General features: G+C 35.4%; 1 protein-coding gene across 1 annotated transcript in view; it reads left to right on the top strand.

Annotated features, from left to right (window-relative positions):
* Positions 1-9,302, top strand: part of THSD7A (thrombospondin type 1 domain containing 7A) — a 439,517-nt gene extending 430,215 nt beyond the window's left edge. The window contains exons 24-28 of the mRNA XM_049641551.1: positions 563-658; positions 3,906-3,988; positions 4,333-4,543; positions 6,993-7,080; positions 7,758-9,302. Of these exons, the coding sequence (XP_049497508.1) occupies positions 563-658; positions 3,906-3,988; positions 4,333-4,543; positions 6,993-7,080; positions 7,758-7,842 (563 nt within the window). The 3' untranslated portion in view covers positions 7,843-9,302. The remainder of the gene's footprint in view (positions 1-562; positions 659-3,905; positions 3,989-4,332; positions 4,544-6,992; positions 7,081-7,757) is intronic.
* Positions 9,303-17,625: the final 8,323 nt, after the last annotated feature.

Genomic DNA, 17,625 nt, shown 5'->3' with positions numbered 1-17,625 from the left:
GTGCTGTATTTTATGGATATATACATACCTCATATAATGTATTATATTAAAAGAATAAAAACCATGGCAAAGGAATGCATGTATCTACTTTAAAATCGTGGCTTTTGCTGGATAGATATGGAGGAACATCACATCAGGAAGAGGACCTAATAATAGGATATCACGTTCATCTTATTTTTCACTCCCCAACAGACAAAAGAAAACTAAAGCAAACATGTCTAAATGGTAGTATTTGTTAAAACTGCATAATTGAACATTTTTTGTTATTATTTGCCCCGTATGTAAATTTGATATTTTATAATACTTTGAACGTTAAATTATATTAAAAATCCAAGTTCACATCAGATAGGACAGTGGACATAAAACATTAGTTGGGATTTAGGAATGTATCGGGAATTTTATAACATTTCCATGGTAATTTTAGGACAGTAACATTCGAATCATTTTTGAGATGGATTCACCACTTTTCAGTTGTTTATAAATATTTTCCTAATATACTTTCCCCATGATTGTCCTTCTAGACAGCAGAATGCTTCTGTTCATGTTTATTGTGTCCCTGCAGATGGACAGTGTTATGAATACAAATGGATGGCCAGTGCTTGGAAAGGTTCTTCCCGAACAGTCTGGTGTCAAAGGTCAGATGGTATAAACGTAACAGGTAAACCTCCAAATTTCTTTGGTTTTTGAAAGTCTTCCTGTAACACACATGCAGTTGGTTAAACAGTTAAGGAAACAAAGATACTCAAGATATCCAAAACATGTTTCGAATTCAATACCTAAGCTATATATAACTGGCGACCAATGACTTTTATTTTTTAATGTTTCAATTAAATTCTCCCTCATCTAGCCATTTTAGACATTGCTGCACGAGTTTGGTTAAAATAGTCTAATTCCGGGGTGCCTGGGTGGCTCAGTCGGTTAAGCGTCCGACTTCAGCTCAGGTCACAATCTCGAGGTCCGTGAGTTCGAGCCCCGCGTCGGGCTCTGGGCTGATGGCTCAGAGCCTGGAGCCTGCTTCCGATTCTGTGTCTCCCTCTCTCTCTCTGCCCCTCCCCCGTTCATGCTCTGTCTCTCTCTGTCTCAAAAATAAATAAAACGTTAAAAAAAATTTTTTTTTAAATAGTCTAATTCCAATAAATTATCATAATTCTCAGATTATCTTTCCTAACAATTTTTATATGTGAACAACTTACCACATGCTAAATATATAGATATATATTTTGTTTCTGGATCTTAGAGACCATATACATGCAGACCAAAAGTATTACAAAGGGAGTATGATTTTACAAATCTAAGTATCTTGATACTTAGATAATTCAGAAATCTATGTTTTAGTTTTCTATTCATTAATAGGTAAAATCTGTTGGCAAATCTCAAGCCCAGACTATCTGGGAAGCTAACCCACTCTGTCTCCACTCAAAAATTATATACTCAAAGAAGAAATCCAAATGAAAAATCTTTCTGAAATGTCCCTTGACCCAAATACACCCCCAAAGAGCTTCTCTAATCTGCAATTACTTCAAGTATCTTTATCTAAACTCAGTAAATGCAAGGGATCTTAATGTCCCTATGAAATGGCAAGAAACTTGGCTCCAGGTATGTACTGAACCACCTTGCAAATTTCCTAGGAAAAAAAAACAAGGTTGGAGCCAGAACCTCAACCTTAAACATATGACCCAAAGATCTAAGATCTCTCCTTCAACAATTTATTTGTGTAAGTCTAATCTATAGAAATCTTCATAGTGCAGCAATAGCATGAGTTTTGACAGTTAACTGCTTAGGGGAACCTGCTGACTTACTGCCATCGTTTTGACCCTCTGGCAGGGAGAGAAAGTAATGTGCATTTGGGTGTCTGTGAATAATGTCCATTTATAAATTTAGCTGTAATATATACATCAAGATAACAGGAACAGGAATCAATATGCTTTTTGGAAAGCATCAATTTTTATATTAAATTTTAAATTACCTGCATTTATTTAAATGTAATTACTTATTTCCTCCCTATGAAAGCTGGAACAGGATATCAAATTATGTTTTTGTGAAGGTAAGATTTTATACATGACAAATCTGTATCAAGAAACCATTGATAATAGCAACTCCCAGTGGACACATATATAACAAAGAAGAGACCCCTGCCAGGAAACTCTTTGCTCTCTCTCAGTATTAGGCAGAAAATGTTCCAACCACACCACTGTTAAGAGGCATATGGGGAGAAAGAGTCCTGGGAAGGGAAGCATAGATTTTCTAAATTTGAAGGCATTTATAGAGGTGGTACATTCGACTCAAGTGTTGAAAATGAAGGTCTGCATTCTTTAAACTATTCAGAGGGGATGTTGCAGCTTCCCCAGAGGGTCCTATTACTTCCAGGGCTTTTTTCCAAATATGGATGCAAATAATATTTGTTTGCCTTTTCTTCTACATATTAAAAGCTCTTTTCTCACTAAAATTGGGGATAGTCCCCAATGCCAAGGTAAGTCAAATTTTAAAAGACTTCCTGTAGAAATCATATGTTCACCTTCTTTTTAATTCATTAAAGCATCCCATGTATTTCTTTCTAATACTCTTTGATACCAAAAAGCCAACATGTAAATGATTTGTGATAAACTCTATATGCATTCTTCTTCCATCTTTTAGGAGTGGTAAGACTCTTTATGAGATATAGACAAGCATGTGAAGTATATTACCTACCTTGACCGCCTGCTTCTGTTTTATGATGTTGTCCTTATTAGAAATCAAGATGTTATTTTCCTTTTTCTTCATGTGTTTAATGATAATAACTTCAACATGGACATTTAACTGCAATTTGCTTTCCCATCACAATTTTTTTTGATGAATAGTGTATTTATATTATTGAGAGATAAGGCAAAGAATTAACAATAGTTATCTTTGATTAAATCCCAGGGGATGATCAGTTCCATAAAGGAAAAAACTTTGCTTTCCTAAAATTCTGTTCAAGTGAGCAAGTATTGTTTGAAACTCTAAGTTCCTTCCATATCAGCAATATGGTTTCTCTAGGACATCTGTTCCCATCTTAAAACCTCACTTTTAACAACTTACGCAGGCACACTCTACTTGAAAAGAAGAAAGAGAAGGAAGAAAAAACAGAGCTGCAATGTCAAGTTTAAACAATAACATAAATATACCTCCTAGTAGCTACAAGTGTTTTCTTTCCTCTACCCCCAAAACTCCTGAATTAGCAGGAATTGGAAATTTTCTCAAAGAAATATGCATTATTAGAGAAGAACATGTATGCGGTAGTCACGTAAATTAAAGAGACATCTCAAAGAATGTGACAACTATTTCTTTGAATAGCCAAGAAAAAAGTTAACTCTGAAGGAAAATTAAATCTGTTTTGCAATGTTGAACTGGGCCAACAGGGGGGACTAGGATAGAAATAGCCCTTGTGCAATTAGTGTTTTCAAAGTAGCAACTACAAAAACAAGCGCTTACTGAGCACCTGCTGAGTTCCAGGCTCTGTGCCATCTGCTCTGAAGAAGAACAAGAGTCTCTGGGGCGCCTGGGTGGCTCAGTCAGTTAAGCATCCAACTTCAGCTCAAGTCATGATCTCACAGTTCTTGAATTTGAGCCCCACGTTGGGCTCTGTGCTGACAGCTCAGAGCCTGGAACCTGCTTCAGAATCTGTAACTCCCTCTCTCTTTGTGCTTCCCCTGCTCATGCTCTGTCTCTCTCAAAAAATAAGTAAATGTTAAGAAAAATAAAAAAGAAGAGCCTCAAGTTCCTGTATAAAGTGGTCAAGGTTAACCAACTATCTCACAATCAGTTGCTCTCAGAAAAATCCATGGATTCCCAAAGTGGTTCAGGATTCAAAGACACGTCTATACAATAGTGTATTTCTATCATTGCAAGAGATGCTGCTTGTCAATGTATGATTTTCTGTTCTGCAGGGGGCTGCTTGGTGGTGCGCCAGCCTGATGCTGACAGGTCTTGTAACCCACCGTGTAGTCAACCCCACTCTTACTGTAGTGAGGTATGTGTGAATTCAATAGGATAAATAAACTAGCTTCATTATTTCTCACCCCACTGACTCTTGTACAGTCCATTCCCCCTACCCCAAAACGCATGTCTTGAGGCCTGCAACTTAATTTCTGGACCTCTCCGTTTATCAATGTAAATAATTCTAAACGTACTTGTTTCTGTTAGAATAATTTGTGTACAGTAAAAAATGTATGTCCTTTTTTATGTAGTTAAGACAGAAAGTACATGTGGTAAACTTCCAAAACAATACTTCTTGAAAGCCTTCTCTTCAAGTCCTATCTGTCATGCTTTCAGAGATCACCTTATATGTGTAGAAATCCTCTTGTTCTCCTGCAGATGAGGACATGCAGTTGTGAAGAAGGATACACTGAAGTCATGTCTTCTAATGGTACACTTGAGCAATGCACACTTATCCCCGTGGTGGTGATACCCACTGTGGAGGACAAAAGAGGAGATGTGAAAACGAGTCGCGCAGTACATCCAACCCCATCCTCCAATAACCCAACAGGACGGGGAAGGACCTGGTTTCTACAGCCATTTGGGCCAGGTGAAGTGACTAGACAGTGTTGATGTAGAATCTCTTACTTATACATTTAACCATGTCAAAGGATTAAAAGAATGAGCAAGCATTTTCATATGAGCTATTAATTATTTCATCTGTACTCATTTATTCTGATACTGCCATATATTATGTTTTTACTATTATAAAAAAAAGCACTCATGCTCAAAGTTCAGAGAAATGACTTTCTTCTATGGAAAAAAAATTTAGGATATTAGTTATTTTGATCTCAGACCTACATTTACAAGTATAATTATGATCATATTGAATAAAGAAATCTAACAGTGAAAATATTAATGAGGAAAAAAGTGTATTGTCATTCAGAACTGGAATAAAACTGTAAAGACATTCAAGAATTTTTCATTTGACCACAGACGGGTAATAATTTGAACCTAAAATAGGAACATCAGTAATGCAGTGCTGTGCCAAGGGGCACTTGGTGGCCAGCCCAATTTCTATCAGCTCTTCCGTTTGATAAACTGAAGTAATCAGAACCCGTACTAGCATCAGATACAGAAGGGCAGGGATGGAGCCTTCCTGTCTAGATGGGATGATCTAAATTTGAAGACTGACCAGACCCCTGTCATATTAAACAGACATTCTTCATGTGTCTAGTAATGGGCTTGAAGCCAATACAGGCAAAAGCTTGAAGGTCTAGTAAAATGCTATCCCTACTCTGCATACTTTCTCTCCCCAGTTGAAATCAACTATATGCTTATTCCTGGAACTAACGCTGGTGCTTAAAATTGTGCTATGAAGGCTATATGGTAGGTAAGATCATGATGGTGTTTCTTACACCAAGAGGAATTGCTAGTTAGTGACCAAAGGAAATCGCCAGGCAAAGCCAGGTGCAGTCTACCTTATACTTGTTACAAACATGAGAAAAGAAAGAATCCTCATAGCTAGCACCTCTCTCTTTGGAATGTATTAAGTCAAAACACTTTCCCTTACTGGAGAATCACTATTAGGATTTTAAGTATTTTCAGTTTTGGAGTGAGGTAGCTCAAATACTGTGATTTAACCACATTATCCCTGCCTTGGTAAGGTTCTTAGCTGAAATACAATTTATTTTGCAAAGCTGACTTGTCTTTGCAAACACGGGAAACTCTTCTCTCAGTATTCAAGATCGTGGACCAGCACATGGCTGTTAGCAATTGTGACCTTGAATAAGAATCCATGCAGATCTCCTCAAATCAAAACTGGTTTTTAAAAAGAGTGTTTTAAGTTTAATATATAGCTTCCCTACAGTGAGTATTTTAGTATATTAAAAAGGTTTATGTTCTTAAAAAAGTACATTTAGGCATTGTTGTTGGTTTTTGAGGAACTCAAAGATTATTTGTTGAAGAACTCTCAGGGCAGATTTTAAACCAGTGTCTAATTTTTTAAGTCTTGAGAATTGAAAAGAAGGCTATTTAGAATATTAACAGATTGTTTCCAACTAATGGACCCCTGGGTTGATCCAGCTTCAGGCAGAAAAAACATTTGTTTTTGATGCCTTCCAAACATTAAATAAACGAGAGTGTCTGTGAAGTCCATTTGCCCAATCCATAATTTTTGCACCAATGTCACCTTTAATTTTACGTATGCAACAGAAAATATGTGTTGATGTGAGTTTCAGATTAAGTTAGGTAAGGTTATTAATACTATCTTCTAGTTGAAGTTTATTCTCAACACAAAACTAAGAAGTTCAAAGAAAGTAAGACCAGAAAACCAAATTAGGGAAGTTCCTGTCTTGCCTAATTCCATATAATAGAAAAGGTAGAAAAAAATTATTCAGAGTTAAAAAATTATATGTTATAATCAAACTTGGCTATTTTCGCAAATGATGTTGTCAAATGAACCTTAAAATACAGTGTAAGTGTAAATTAGATAAAAGATTAATTCTAAAAAAATGTTGAACAGATTCACTTTCAATTCATCTAGGAAAAAAAAAGGCTAAAGTGACAAAATTTATGTTCAAATACCTGTCTGCATCAACCCTAAGCTATTGGACTTTCTTGAAATTGCATTATTTTTCTTCTTGTAATTGCCATTCTTAGAGTGAAAATCAGAACAAAATGTTTATTTAGCATTACACATATATTTTATTTGAACTAAAATTTAGTTAAGCAGCAGCAAAAATTTAGGCATATAAACTTGAAATCGGAACACAAATTTAATTGAAAACATTATTTCTTTGCCTTTCAAGTCTCATTGGTAATTTACCTTTAATGAAGCAGCATCTAACTCATAATAGCAGCGTTGCATTCATCATTAACTGTGCCTAGGCAGTAATTCATTTTGTTTTGAAACAATGTGGTCATATGTGGCTGGTCATTGGTCATAGTTAAAGACTGTCTCATATATATATATACATATATATATATATATATGTATATATATATATAATCACACACCAAACTAATGTAAATTAATGACTAATATCCATTCTTCTTAGATGGGAGACTAAAGACCTGGGTTTACGGTGTAGCAGCTGGGGCATTTGTGTTACTCATCTTTATGGTCTCCATGATTTATCTAGCTTGGTGAGTAACTATTTCACAGTCTAAGGGGGCACAACAATCTATTTCAGCAAAAATACTGTCAGTTGACCATAACACAGGAACAGCAAACTAAATCAAATAAGTATTCCACATTGAGTGTTCGTCTGCAATTCTAAATAAAAATGGCTTCTGTCATAGTTGGTCTAAAACCTACCAAATCTGAGCCGTTTGAAATCTGAAAATGAGCCAGAGCTGCACCAGGTCATCTTAAGTGTGTTCTCCTTGGTTCTGCAAGAGAATACTGCTTCATATGCTTACGGTGAACTCCAGACTGATCCTCAGTTACTACTGGGGGAAGAGATTATGGTCATACCTAATCCGATTCAACTATCTTTTTAAACATGTATTATGAATTATGTATTATTTACAAAGATTTCTGCTCAAATATAAATGACTATACTATAGTATTTCCATTGTTAGTACCAGAGGAATTCCATTTGATAATTCACTTTTATAAGATAATAAAATATGGGAGGAGTTCTTTTTAAATTTTATTCAGACCATACCTAAGAAATTCAAAGATACCAGAGTATCCAATTCTAAGATTGAATTTAGGTCATACAGGCAATTAGCAACTTTATCAATACATTTCAAAGTTTGTCATTTAAAACAGAATTTACAAATGATTCTTTCTCCTATTGTTGTTGTGTTGTTTACAGCAAAAAGCCAAAGAAACCCCAAAGAAGGCAAAACAACCGACTGAAACCTTTAACCTTAGCCTATGATGGAGACGCAGACATGTAAAATATAACTTACCCTGGCAACAACCAGTTTCAGATTTCTGACTTTGCAGTAGACATCCAGAAGCCACAAAGCTCTTCATACTGTGTGAATTAAAATGCAATGTAACTTTTTAAAAGAGCATCAAAGAAAGGAGTGAAAATCACAGTGCCATTGGAGATATTAAGACAGTACCACTTACAAAAAAACAAAAAAACAATAAACAAACAAAAAAAAAACAGCCCTGAGAATTCTAGGAGTTTTAGTTGAATACATGCTGCATTCTAAGTTTTCTGTGATCTTTTCTGATATCTACCAACTGACAATTCACATTCATCTCTAAAATATGGTTGTGGAATTGTTCAGTTAGGATGCCTGATCCAAGCCTCTGTCGGCAGTGTTAACCCGTAACAACATTTTAGCATGAAGAGTTTATACCAAGATCTCTACAATACTATAGTGAAGCATAACAACATGTATACGCAATTGAATGATACACATTACTACGTCAGACTATGTACTTGTTAATAAGCAATTTTAATGGTGAGTAAAAGATAAGCGAATAAAAGATAAGCTCTAAGCGGAGCAGAAAACCCATTGAGTAAATTCAGCATCTTGGTCGTTTGATGATAGCTTTCATTAACCTGCATTTCAGAGGCAAAGACTTTCTTCTAAGAATTTGTTCGTGTCTTTCTCCAAAATACGAATGCTGGACATGTACTAGGATCTTAGAGAAAAAAAAAAAAAAGTCCTCAAGTTCAGTATTTTATAGTGGTTATTGTCTGGAAAACTTATTTGCTTGTGTTAATATATTTCTACTTTCCCTAATTTTCAAACTGGTTGCCTGCATCTCTTTTGCTATATGGAAGGCACATTTTTGCACTATATTAGTGCAGCATGATAGGCATTTAACCAGTATTGCCATAGAAACTGCCTCTTTTCATATGGGATGAAGACATATGTGCTCAGAGTGTCATGGAGACATTTGCAAGTTCTTGTATTCTAAAGAGTACAAAGTTCAGTTTGGATGGCAACAGGATGGAATTCGCTATTACATCTGCTATATACACTCTTCCTCATTGCTGCAGCCATTGCGAAATCAACCACATGGCAGGGATTTAAATGTTCAAATCCCGAACTCATTAACCTTTCAAAAGATGGATCTCTCTAGTTGGTTTTTAATTGTACTTTGAAGGCTGTTTATGACTAGATTTTTATATTTGTTATCTTTGTTAAAAAAAGAAAAGAAAAGAAAAAAAGGAGCGGGTTGTCTTTTTAATTTTGAGCAGATGGAGAAAATAAGGTCTTGATAATTTTTGTAACTAAAAGGAATCAAAATTGTGTGTTGACTCTTCTTTTTCCTGATTCACATTCTTCGTTTCATGTCTAATGGATCCATGGTTGTGTCTTTCTTACTACTAAAATTTGAAGGAGTCTTTGTATGATTTCAAAAGCTAAAATTTTCAAGAGAGAATAAGTGTTTTGCCCAGGACTTTGTTAAATATCTAGACCAAGGGTCGCAAACTTTTTCTGTCAAGGCCCAGATAGTAGAAATTTTCAGCCAGGTCTTTGTCACAACTTCTCAATTCTGTCATCAGAAGAATGCAGGTGTAGACAATACACAGTACATAGAAGAATGAACACGGCAGTTTCCCGGTAAACCTCCCATTATAAAGACAGTCATCAGGTCACATTCATTTGCAGGTTGTGGTTTGCTGACCACTGGTCTAGAAGTTTTTTCAGTGCTTACCTCTTAATTGTGTCATCTTTTGTTTTCATTCATTCACCTTAGAATATGAGAACTGTTTAATTTGAAAAGCGAAAAGGAGTCATTCAACTTTTTCACTGTTTTGGAAGTAGTTGTATTTTTCACAGATGTAGCCCTGGGAAAGGCACAGTGAAGTACTATCTATCTGATTTGGTAGACTTCTTGTGTGTGAAAAGAAAATTCAAAAGGTGCCATTAAAAAGCAATTCCATTTTTCAGGCAACATTTACTGCAACAACATTTGGTAGAGGGGAGGACATTAGGTTTTCAGGTCTTTTAAAAATAGTATAATAAGCTATTTTATCTTAAACATAGCTGTGTTGCTATAAAAGTGGTTTAGACTAGGTGTTTTACATTCATAGTAGAGTTTGAGCTCCCCCTGCTGTTCATTGGATTATTTGCAAAGATTACAAAAAACATCAGATTATCAGATGTTGCCTCAAAAATTAACAAATTTCTACCTACTTCACTAAGAATTAAATGTAGAAAGCACTAATTCCTTATTAAACATTCACTGTATTAGGCAAAGCAAATCATTTAAAAGCAAATAGGTGGTCACAAAGATGAGAATTTTACTTTAAATCAAAGATTTAAACAAAAAAAAAAAAACTCATAAAAACAAATTCCATTGCATCTGTCTTATTGAAGAGAAGGAATAAAAATCATATGATTGTTCTAAAACTGTGATCGTCAGTGTATGCACTCAGGGGTCTTCCAGATAATCCTCAAGTTGATCTCTTTGAATAAAATGAGCTCCATTTGTACAAAATGGTTGAGAAATAATCTGCAGTTACTTGAAGAATTTAGCTAACAGCCTTATAAAACGCGTGCAGCACCTACTAACTTTGAAGTTACTGAATAGAATAAAATAGCATTGCACAAAAGCTATACTTCTGATACTGTAAAAGGTGACTAATTCAGAAGGCAGATCAGTATCGTGTAACCCATATATTAAGAATTAATGAACTGATCAAAATTAATCAATTTTATGAAAATACATTATTTTATTCATAAATTAGTTACATTTTACAACACTATATATATGAAGGAGACTGGGTTCAATGTGACCTAACACTAGGGAACGTATTAGAAGTTCACTGTTAGGATAAATACTGGGTGGCCTCTTGTTACAAAGATGGAAGGCAGGACATGTAGCCAGCTGGCTATTTTGGACAAATGAAGGTTACTAGATTCATGTTTACAACATGAAAATAGCCTTAGTTTTGTTCCTGGCATGAGGCAATAATGAGTGAAGTACGTTACTGGAATGTCATAAATATTTTATTCCTCCTGTTCAATTCTAGCAGTTCAGGAGGGGGATATACTAGTAACTGGTCCGTTGACACTTTTGCCTTACCAAAATGACCTGTGAGCCCACAAAAGATTTAGAACTACTGCTCTATAAACATGAAGGTCTGTTTGGTTTAAAAAAAAAAAGAAAAAAAGAATGACACAGTATTGTACTATTTTGTTGGATTGTTTCAATAGAAACCACATAAAATTGGCACAACTGATCTCTCTTTCGAGGGTGATTTGCTTCTTTATCACTATCTAATCTAGGATATGGACCAGAATTCTTATTTGAAAGCCTTTTTGAAGACACTATAGTGTAGCTTCAAGCTAATTTAGAAAGGAGTGCATAAAAGCATGTTCTTAATTGTAACAAAGCACAAATTACTTATGACAAAACAAATACTTCTTGAATTATCACATGTAAGATACTCTGCTAGACACTGTAAAACAATTAGTCATGACTTTTGTATCGAAGACATTCAAAAAAAGGAATTATGTTTAATGAGTGAAGAAGTTACTTAAATCACCCTTTACTCGATTTGTTTCTAGTGCGAGATTTTTACCTTGTGTAATGTCCATGTCTCGGGCCATGCTGTTAGGCTTTTGCTGTAACCCTCCTTTGCCCTCAGGTAGGTGGCAATGCTCATTGTGGCTTAATCAGAACACTGTTAAGTTCCTGGACATTCCAAGATAAAGCCACATATGCAGAACTTCTTACAGGAAGTAACATCTCTCAGTAACCTCCTCTAAATCTCTGTACCCATTGCTCCTTTATGATCATTTTCTCTGGTGTCTCTCTGCTCTCTTAACAACAATGTTGTCTACTTTTCTCAGAACCGCCATCTACCAATACATGCTCAAAGTGTTAAGTGAGGGGGGGAAAGGTGAAGCTATTTCTTACCTATTACAGTCCAAGTGTCACTTAAGAGTGTGAACATCTTGATTTAAACAAAATGTAAGATATAGAAGACATACCCCCCCCCAAAAAAAAGACTTTCTGTAAAAATGTCAATTTCTATCCTCTATTAAGTATGACCCAGTTATCTCTTCCTCCTCCTCACCTCTGTGCTCATGTCCCACCCTGTTAAGAGAGGAAGGCAGGCCTGTACCTTACAGAAAGGAGAACCCATTCTTGGGCTTAGTGGGAGTTTGAATAGATTTGTAAGAATCATGCTTCCAAAATCATCTGAGATATATGTGTAAAAGTATTGCCAAATTCAAACGTGTTTCTTGTTCCATTTCCCACCAAGTCCAAAGGTGTTGAAAGGGAGAGCCATACAGGAAAGAATTTGTGAAGAATCTTGCCAGCAAGTGAGCTTTCTTAGGTCTAGTTTACATGTGAGAGTAAAACATCTGCCTGTCCCACCTGGTCCCATCTTCAGGTAGCCGTGACTACAGAAGAGGATTTCGGCATCTTAAACTGGACTGTGGGCCTAGCAAGCATGACTCTTCATAAAAGGGATGTTTTGCAGTGTGAATATGGTAATTCTCTGTCTAGCAGGGACACCGAAAATGGTTATGTCTACTTTATTGAGTAAAACATGCTAAGTGGATAGAGTTAACGTTGTAGTTTTATGTTTTCATGCTTCTACCCAGCCAGATCTGAAAACGAGCAGTATACAAAAACTTTTAGTTTGTGGCAGTCATGTTTTCAGCAATCAAAATCTCTAGTCTATTTAGAATGTAAAACTGTCAGTCTTGTGTTTCGTATACTTTTTTTTTCTTAAAAGCAATAGTTTCTAGAGCATCTACTTTGAAACTTCAATGAAATTTTCACAACTATTTTTCAGCAATCTATGTGTGTTTGTTTTTAAAAAGTAAACATTAAGATCCCCTCTCTGGTACTTTTTCCTGCCTATTTGTAGCACAGAGATTTGAAGAGATCAGTATCTGTCATTGTAAAATATAACTTTATTAAATTTGCAATGTCTTTATATAAATTATAATCCCCTAAATGTTTTTTGTTAATTTAATTACCTGAATATTTATTTTGTTTAAATAAGGAGGCAGCTGTCTAAGAAGTTTTTGTTAATATTACTTTGTAAATTGTGTAATGTAATTTATTTTAAATTATGTACATTTCTTTTTTAATGCACAAGATGTCTATGTACAATTAACTACAGATTTGAAAATAATGTCACTAGCTTTATTCAGTTAATACAGATGGCATGTGAAGATGTAATATGCTTTTTTACATTTTCATATAGGTTATTTGTAAATATGTTGCCGACAAACATAAACATGGAAATCATTTTCATTCTACTCAAGTGTACTTTTTAATTTGCATCATTTGCTGCTCATAGGTGGGTTAAAAATATATATATTTCAGTGAATATCCAAACACTTTTACTGCTCTATTGCCTGTTCCTGAATTTTTTTTTTTTTAATAACTCTAGTGGGGAAAGTTCAAGAGACGCAAACCTTAACTTTAAAAGTCTGCTGAGGCCACCACATTCATCATTGTGGACAAATGACCTGTTGGTGTCCAGTCAATTAAAAGAGCACCAGCAGAGGATAATAAGACACGCTCGAACAGAGTGCAACACTAACTGCCCCCTCAGTTGGAAGGCAAATCCCTCCCTGTGCCTTTCTCCTTATGTCTACTAATAAAAGACCAAACAAGGTAGGAGGTCACACAGTAACAAATTATGATTCCCCCAGTTTCCAAATTAAGATACGCACATTCACAAAATCAGAAAGGGATGTGTAAATTACTGCCAGTGCAGCTAGGAGTTAAAACATTTTCTGAAATAGCTGTTTGCCGCAATATAATTAAGAAGGGAACCCTTAAATTTCATATATGATACCCCTCAAAATATGCAGCTAGCCTCAAGTACTTGATGGAAAAATCATTTTCAGTCTCCTTATATTCCATATCGTTCATGACAATTGAATCTAGATGAAAACATGTTTCAATCACCCAGATAATTCTTTTTTATGTATCTAGATATGCAGTGTCAAATTACTAACTTCAGTTTTTATGTTGCAACTCCAGTTTATGTCCTGCAAACACAAACATGAACATGACTGGTCTATATTTGCTTCTTCTAAGTACCTAGTGATTTCTGTCATTAAACTCCGAACATACTCCAAAGAAAAGCCAACACACACTTCAAAGTACAGTTCACATCAGTGTCCATTACTCTCCAAAGATACTAAGTACATACAAAATGTTTAAATGCAGTCATGCTTTCTATTATTGCAGGTTTGTTTTTTTTTTTTTTTCCAGATGACCTTCCCTTCCCCTTTCCACCTTACTCCATAGCATCTCCCTGCTAAGGCAGCCTGATTTAACAATCTGATGTGGGTCCTGCCATGTTTTTCTTCTTGATCATATAATCTTCTAAGTATGATGTGAACAGGGGAAGGAAGAGAGAAAGAGAAAAATGGGCTGAATTTAGTAGATACAATAGAAAACGGTTTCCTTTTTTTATGTATTACTGTTTTCAAACAAGTAAAATGGCCTTTGCCCCCTCCCAAATTTCATCAACACCTAAGGCAAATCTCACCATTTTTTGGTCACAATTTGAGTTATGACAAGACCCAAACCCATAGAAAATACTAAAGACTCCACAAAAAAATTATTAGAAATAATAAATGAAGTCAGTAAAGTTGCAATATAATACACAAAAATCAGTTGTGTCTATATACAAAATAGCAGAGACAAAGAAAACAATTCCATTTACAATTTCACCACCAAAAATAAAATACCTAAAAGTAAACCAAGGAAGCAAAAAAACCTACATTCTGAAAACCAAAAAAACATTCACTGAAGTTGACACAAATAGGAAGATATTCAATGCTCATGGCCTGGAAGAACGAATATAGATAAAATGTCCATACTACCCAAAGAAATCTACATATTGAATACAATCTCTATGAAAATACCAACAGCATTTTTCACAGAATAATTTATATGGAAACATAAAAGACTTCAAATAGCCCAAGAAATCTTGAGAAAGAACAAAGTTAGAGGGGGTCACAATCCCAGATTTCAAGATACACTATAAAGTTGTGGTAATCAAAATAACATGGTACTGGCACAAAAACACACCCATAAGTCAATGAAACAGAGGGCTCCCCCCCCCCAGAAAAAAACCCCACACTTATAGGATCAATTGATCTAGGACAAAGGAGGCAAGAAGATGCAATGGGGGAAAGACAGTCTCTTCAGTACATGGTATTAAGGAAACTAGAAAGCTACATGCAAAAGAATGAAACTGGACCACTTCCTTACATCATCCACAAAAATAAACTCAAAATGGATTAAAGACCTAAATGTGAGACCTGTAATCATGAGACTCCTAAAACATAGGTAGTAATTTCCTTGACATTGACCTTAATAATATTTTTCTAGATAGGTCTCCTGAGGCAAGGTAAACAAAAGCAAAAATGAACTTTTGAGACTATACCAAAATAAAAAGCTTTGGCGCAGAGAAGGAAATTCTCAAGAAAACAAGACAGCCTATTGAATGGGTGAAGATATTTGCAAATGTTATATTCAATAAGGGGTTAATGTTGAAAATATATAAATAACTTATACAACTCAACACCAAATAATAATAGTGTGATTAAAATGCACAAAAGACATGAAAAGACACTTTTCCAAAGAAGACATCCAGATGGGTAACAGACACATGAAAAGATGCTCAATACACCTAATCATCAGGAAAATGCAAATTGAAACCACAATGAGATTATCACCTTAACACTGGTCAAAATGGCTAGACTCAAAAAAAAAACAAGTGTTGGTGAGGAGGGGAGAAAAAGGAACCTTCATGCACTGTTGGTGGGAATATAAATTGGTGCAGTCAGGATGATAAACACTAAAGAGTCCTCAAAAATTAAAAATAGAAATATGACGAGTGCCTGGTGGCTCAGTTGGTTAAGTGCCCAACTGTTGACTCTCGATTTCGGCTGAGGTCATGATGTCACAGTTTTTGAGATCGAGCCCTACATCAGGGTCTGCACTGACAGCCCAGAGCCTGCTTTGGATTCTCTCCCTCTCTCTCTGCCCCTCCCCCACTGTCACACACATACATTCTCTCACTCTCTCTCTCAAAATGAATAAACATTTTTTAAAAACAGAAATACCATACAACCTGGTAATTCTACTACTAGATATTTACCCAGAGAAAAAGTACTAATTCAGGATATATGCACTCTATTTTATTGTAGCATTATTTACAGTAGCCAAGATATGGAAGCAACCCCTGTCCATCTATAGATGAATGGATAAAGAAAATATGGTGTGTGTGTATATATGTATATATACACACACACACATTTATATACATTATATACATATATACACACACACACATTTATATACATTATATATATATATATACATACACATTTATATACGTGTTACACACACACACACACACACACACACACACACACACACACACACGGAATAGTACTCAGTCATAGAAAAGGAGATCTTGCCATTTACAACAATAGGGATGGACCTAGAGAGTATAAAGCTAAGTGAAATAAGACAAATATAGTATGATTTCATTTATATGTGAAATCTAAAAAAAAAAAAAAAAAAAAAAAAAAAAAAAAGATTAGTAACAGACCAACCAATAAATACAAAGAACCAACTGATGGTTGCCAGAGATAGGAGAGAGAAGGAGGATGGGCAAAATGGGTGAAGGGAAGTGGGAGGTATACGCTTCCAGTTATGGAATGAATAAGTCTGAATAAGTCAGCAGGATAAAAGGTACAGCATAGGAAATCTAGTCAATGACATTGTAACAGTGTTCTATGGGGAGAGATGGTATCTACACTTCTGGTGAACATGTATAGACCTGTCAAATCACTATGTTGTACACCTGAAACTAATGTAAACTTGTGTGTCAACTATACGTCATTTAAAAAAAAAAAAAAGTCCCCATCAAGCTGTAATAAAACATCAATCTCTCTCATTTCCATTTCCTTGACAACTAGTAAATTTGAGCATCCTTTCATCTTTTAATATTGGATTCAATTATCTAGTACATATGATTTTTAAATGACAATTCTGTTGATGCCATGTGGTTATTAATTTAATGCCTTCAATAGTTTTAACCTTTCAGTAAAGAGAGCTTTCTGGATTTTATTCCTCCAAAATATATTACTATTATTTTTGAATCTCAGACAGAGATGCTTTTACAATGGCCTCTGCCACCTCACTCTTTGCTCTCTCCTGGGCATGCTCACCCCCATCTCATGCTATCGAGGACAGTGTCACATGGGAGTGCTGAAGCTGGGTCCCAATGTTCTGTTAAAACCACCCTTTTCTCAAAGCTGTGCCCTTTCTCTTACTTCCACCGGGGACATTCTTTACTTCCATGTAGGCCTGGCCACTCTCTCACTTTACACAGGTGTGTGCTCAAATGCCACCTTCCTTGACTATCCTTGTCATTTTTATCCTCCTGCCCTTTTTTACTTTTTTTTTTTTATTTTATGGCACTTGATACTACATATCTTTTTAGGTGTGTGTGTGTGTGTGTGTGTGTGTGTGTGTGTGTGTAGTTTTTTTTACACTTTCTCACACACAGGAGAGGCCAGGTCATCATTGGTTTTTCTCCTTGCCTGGAATGAAGCCCAGCACATAGTAAGAATAATGAATTCTTGTTGGATGAATAAATTAACAAAGTAATTAGTGAACTGCAAGGTTTATGGGCAAAGAGTGGTTAAGATCACATAGCAGATCAAGTACAAGGAGGCCAGCAGAGTTAAGAAACAATTCATCTAAAG

This window comes from Panthera uncia, chromosome A2, assembly GCF_023721935.1.
Source record: "Panthera uncia isolate 11264 chromosome A2, Puncia_PCG_1.0, whole genome shotgun sequence".
Classification (NCBI taxonomy): domain Eukaryota; kingdom Metazoa; phylum Chordata; class Mammalia; order Carnivora; family Felidae; genus Panthera; species Panthera uncia.
Note: the sequence above shows the minus strand (reverse complement) of the source record. Positions and strands in the feature narration are given on the sequence as shown.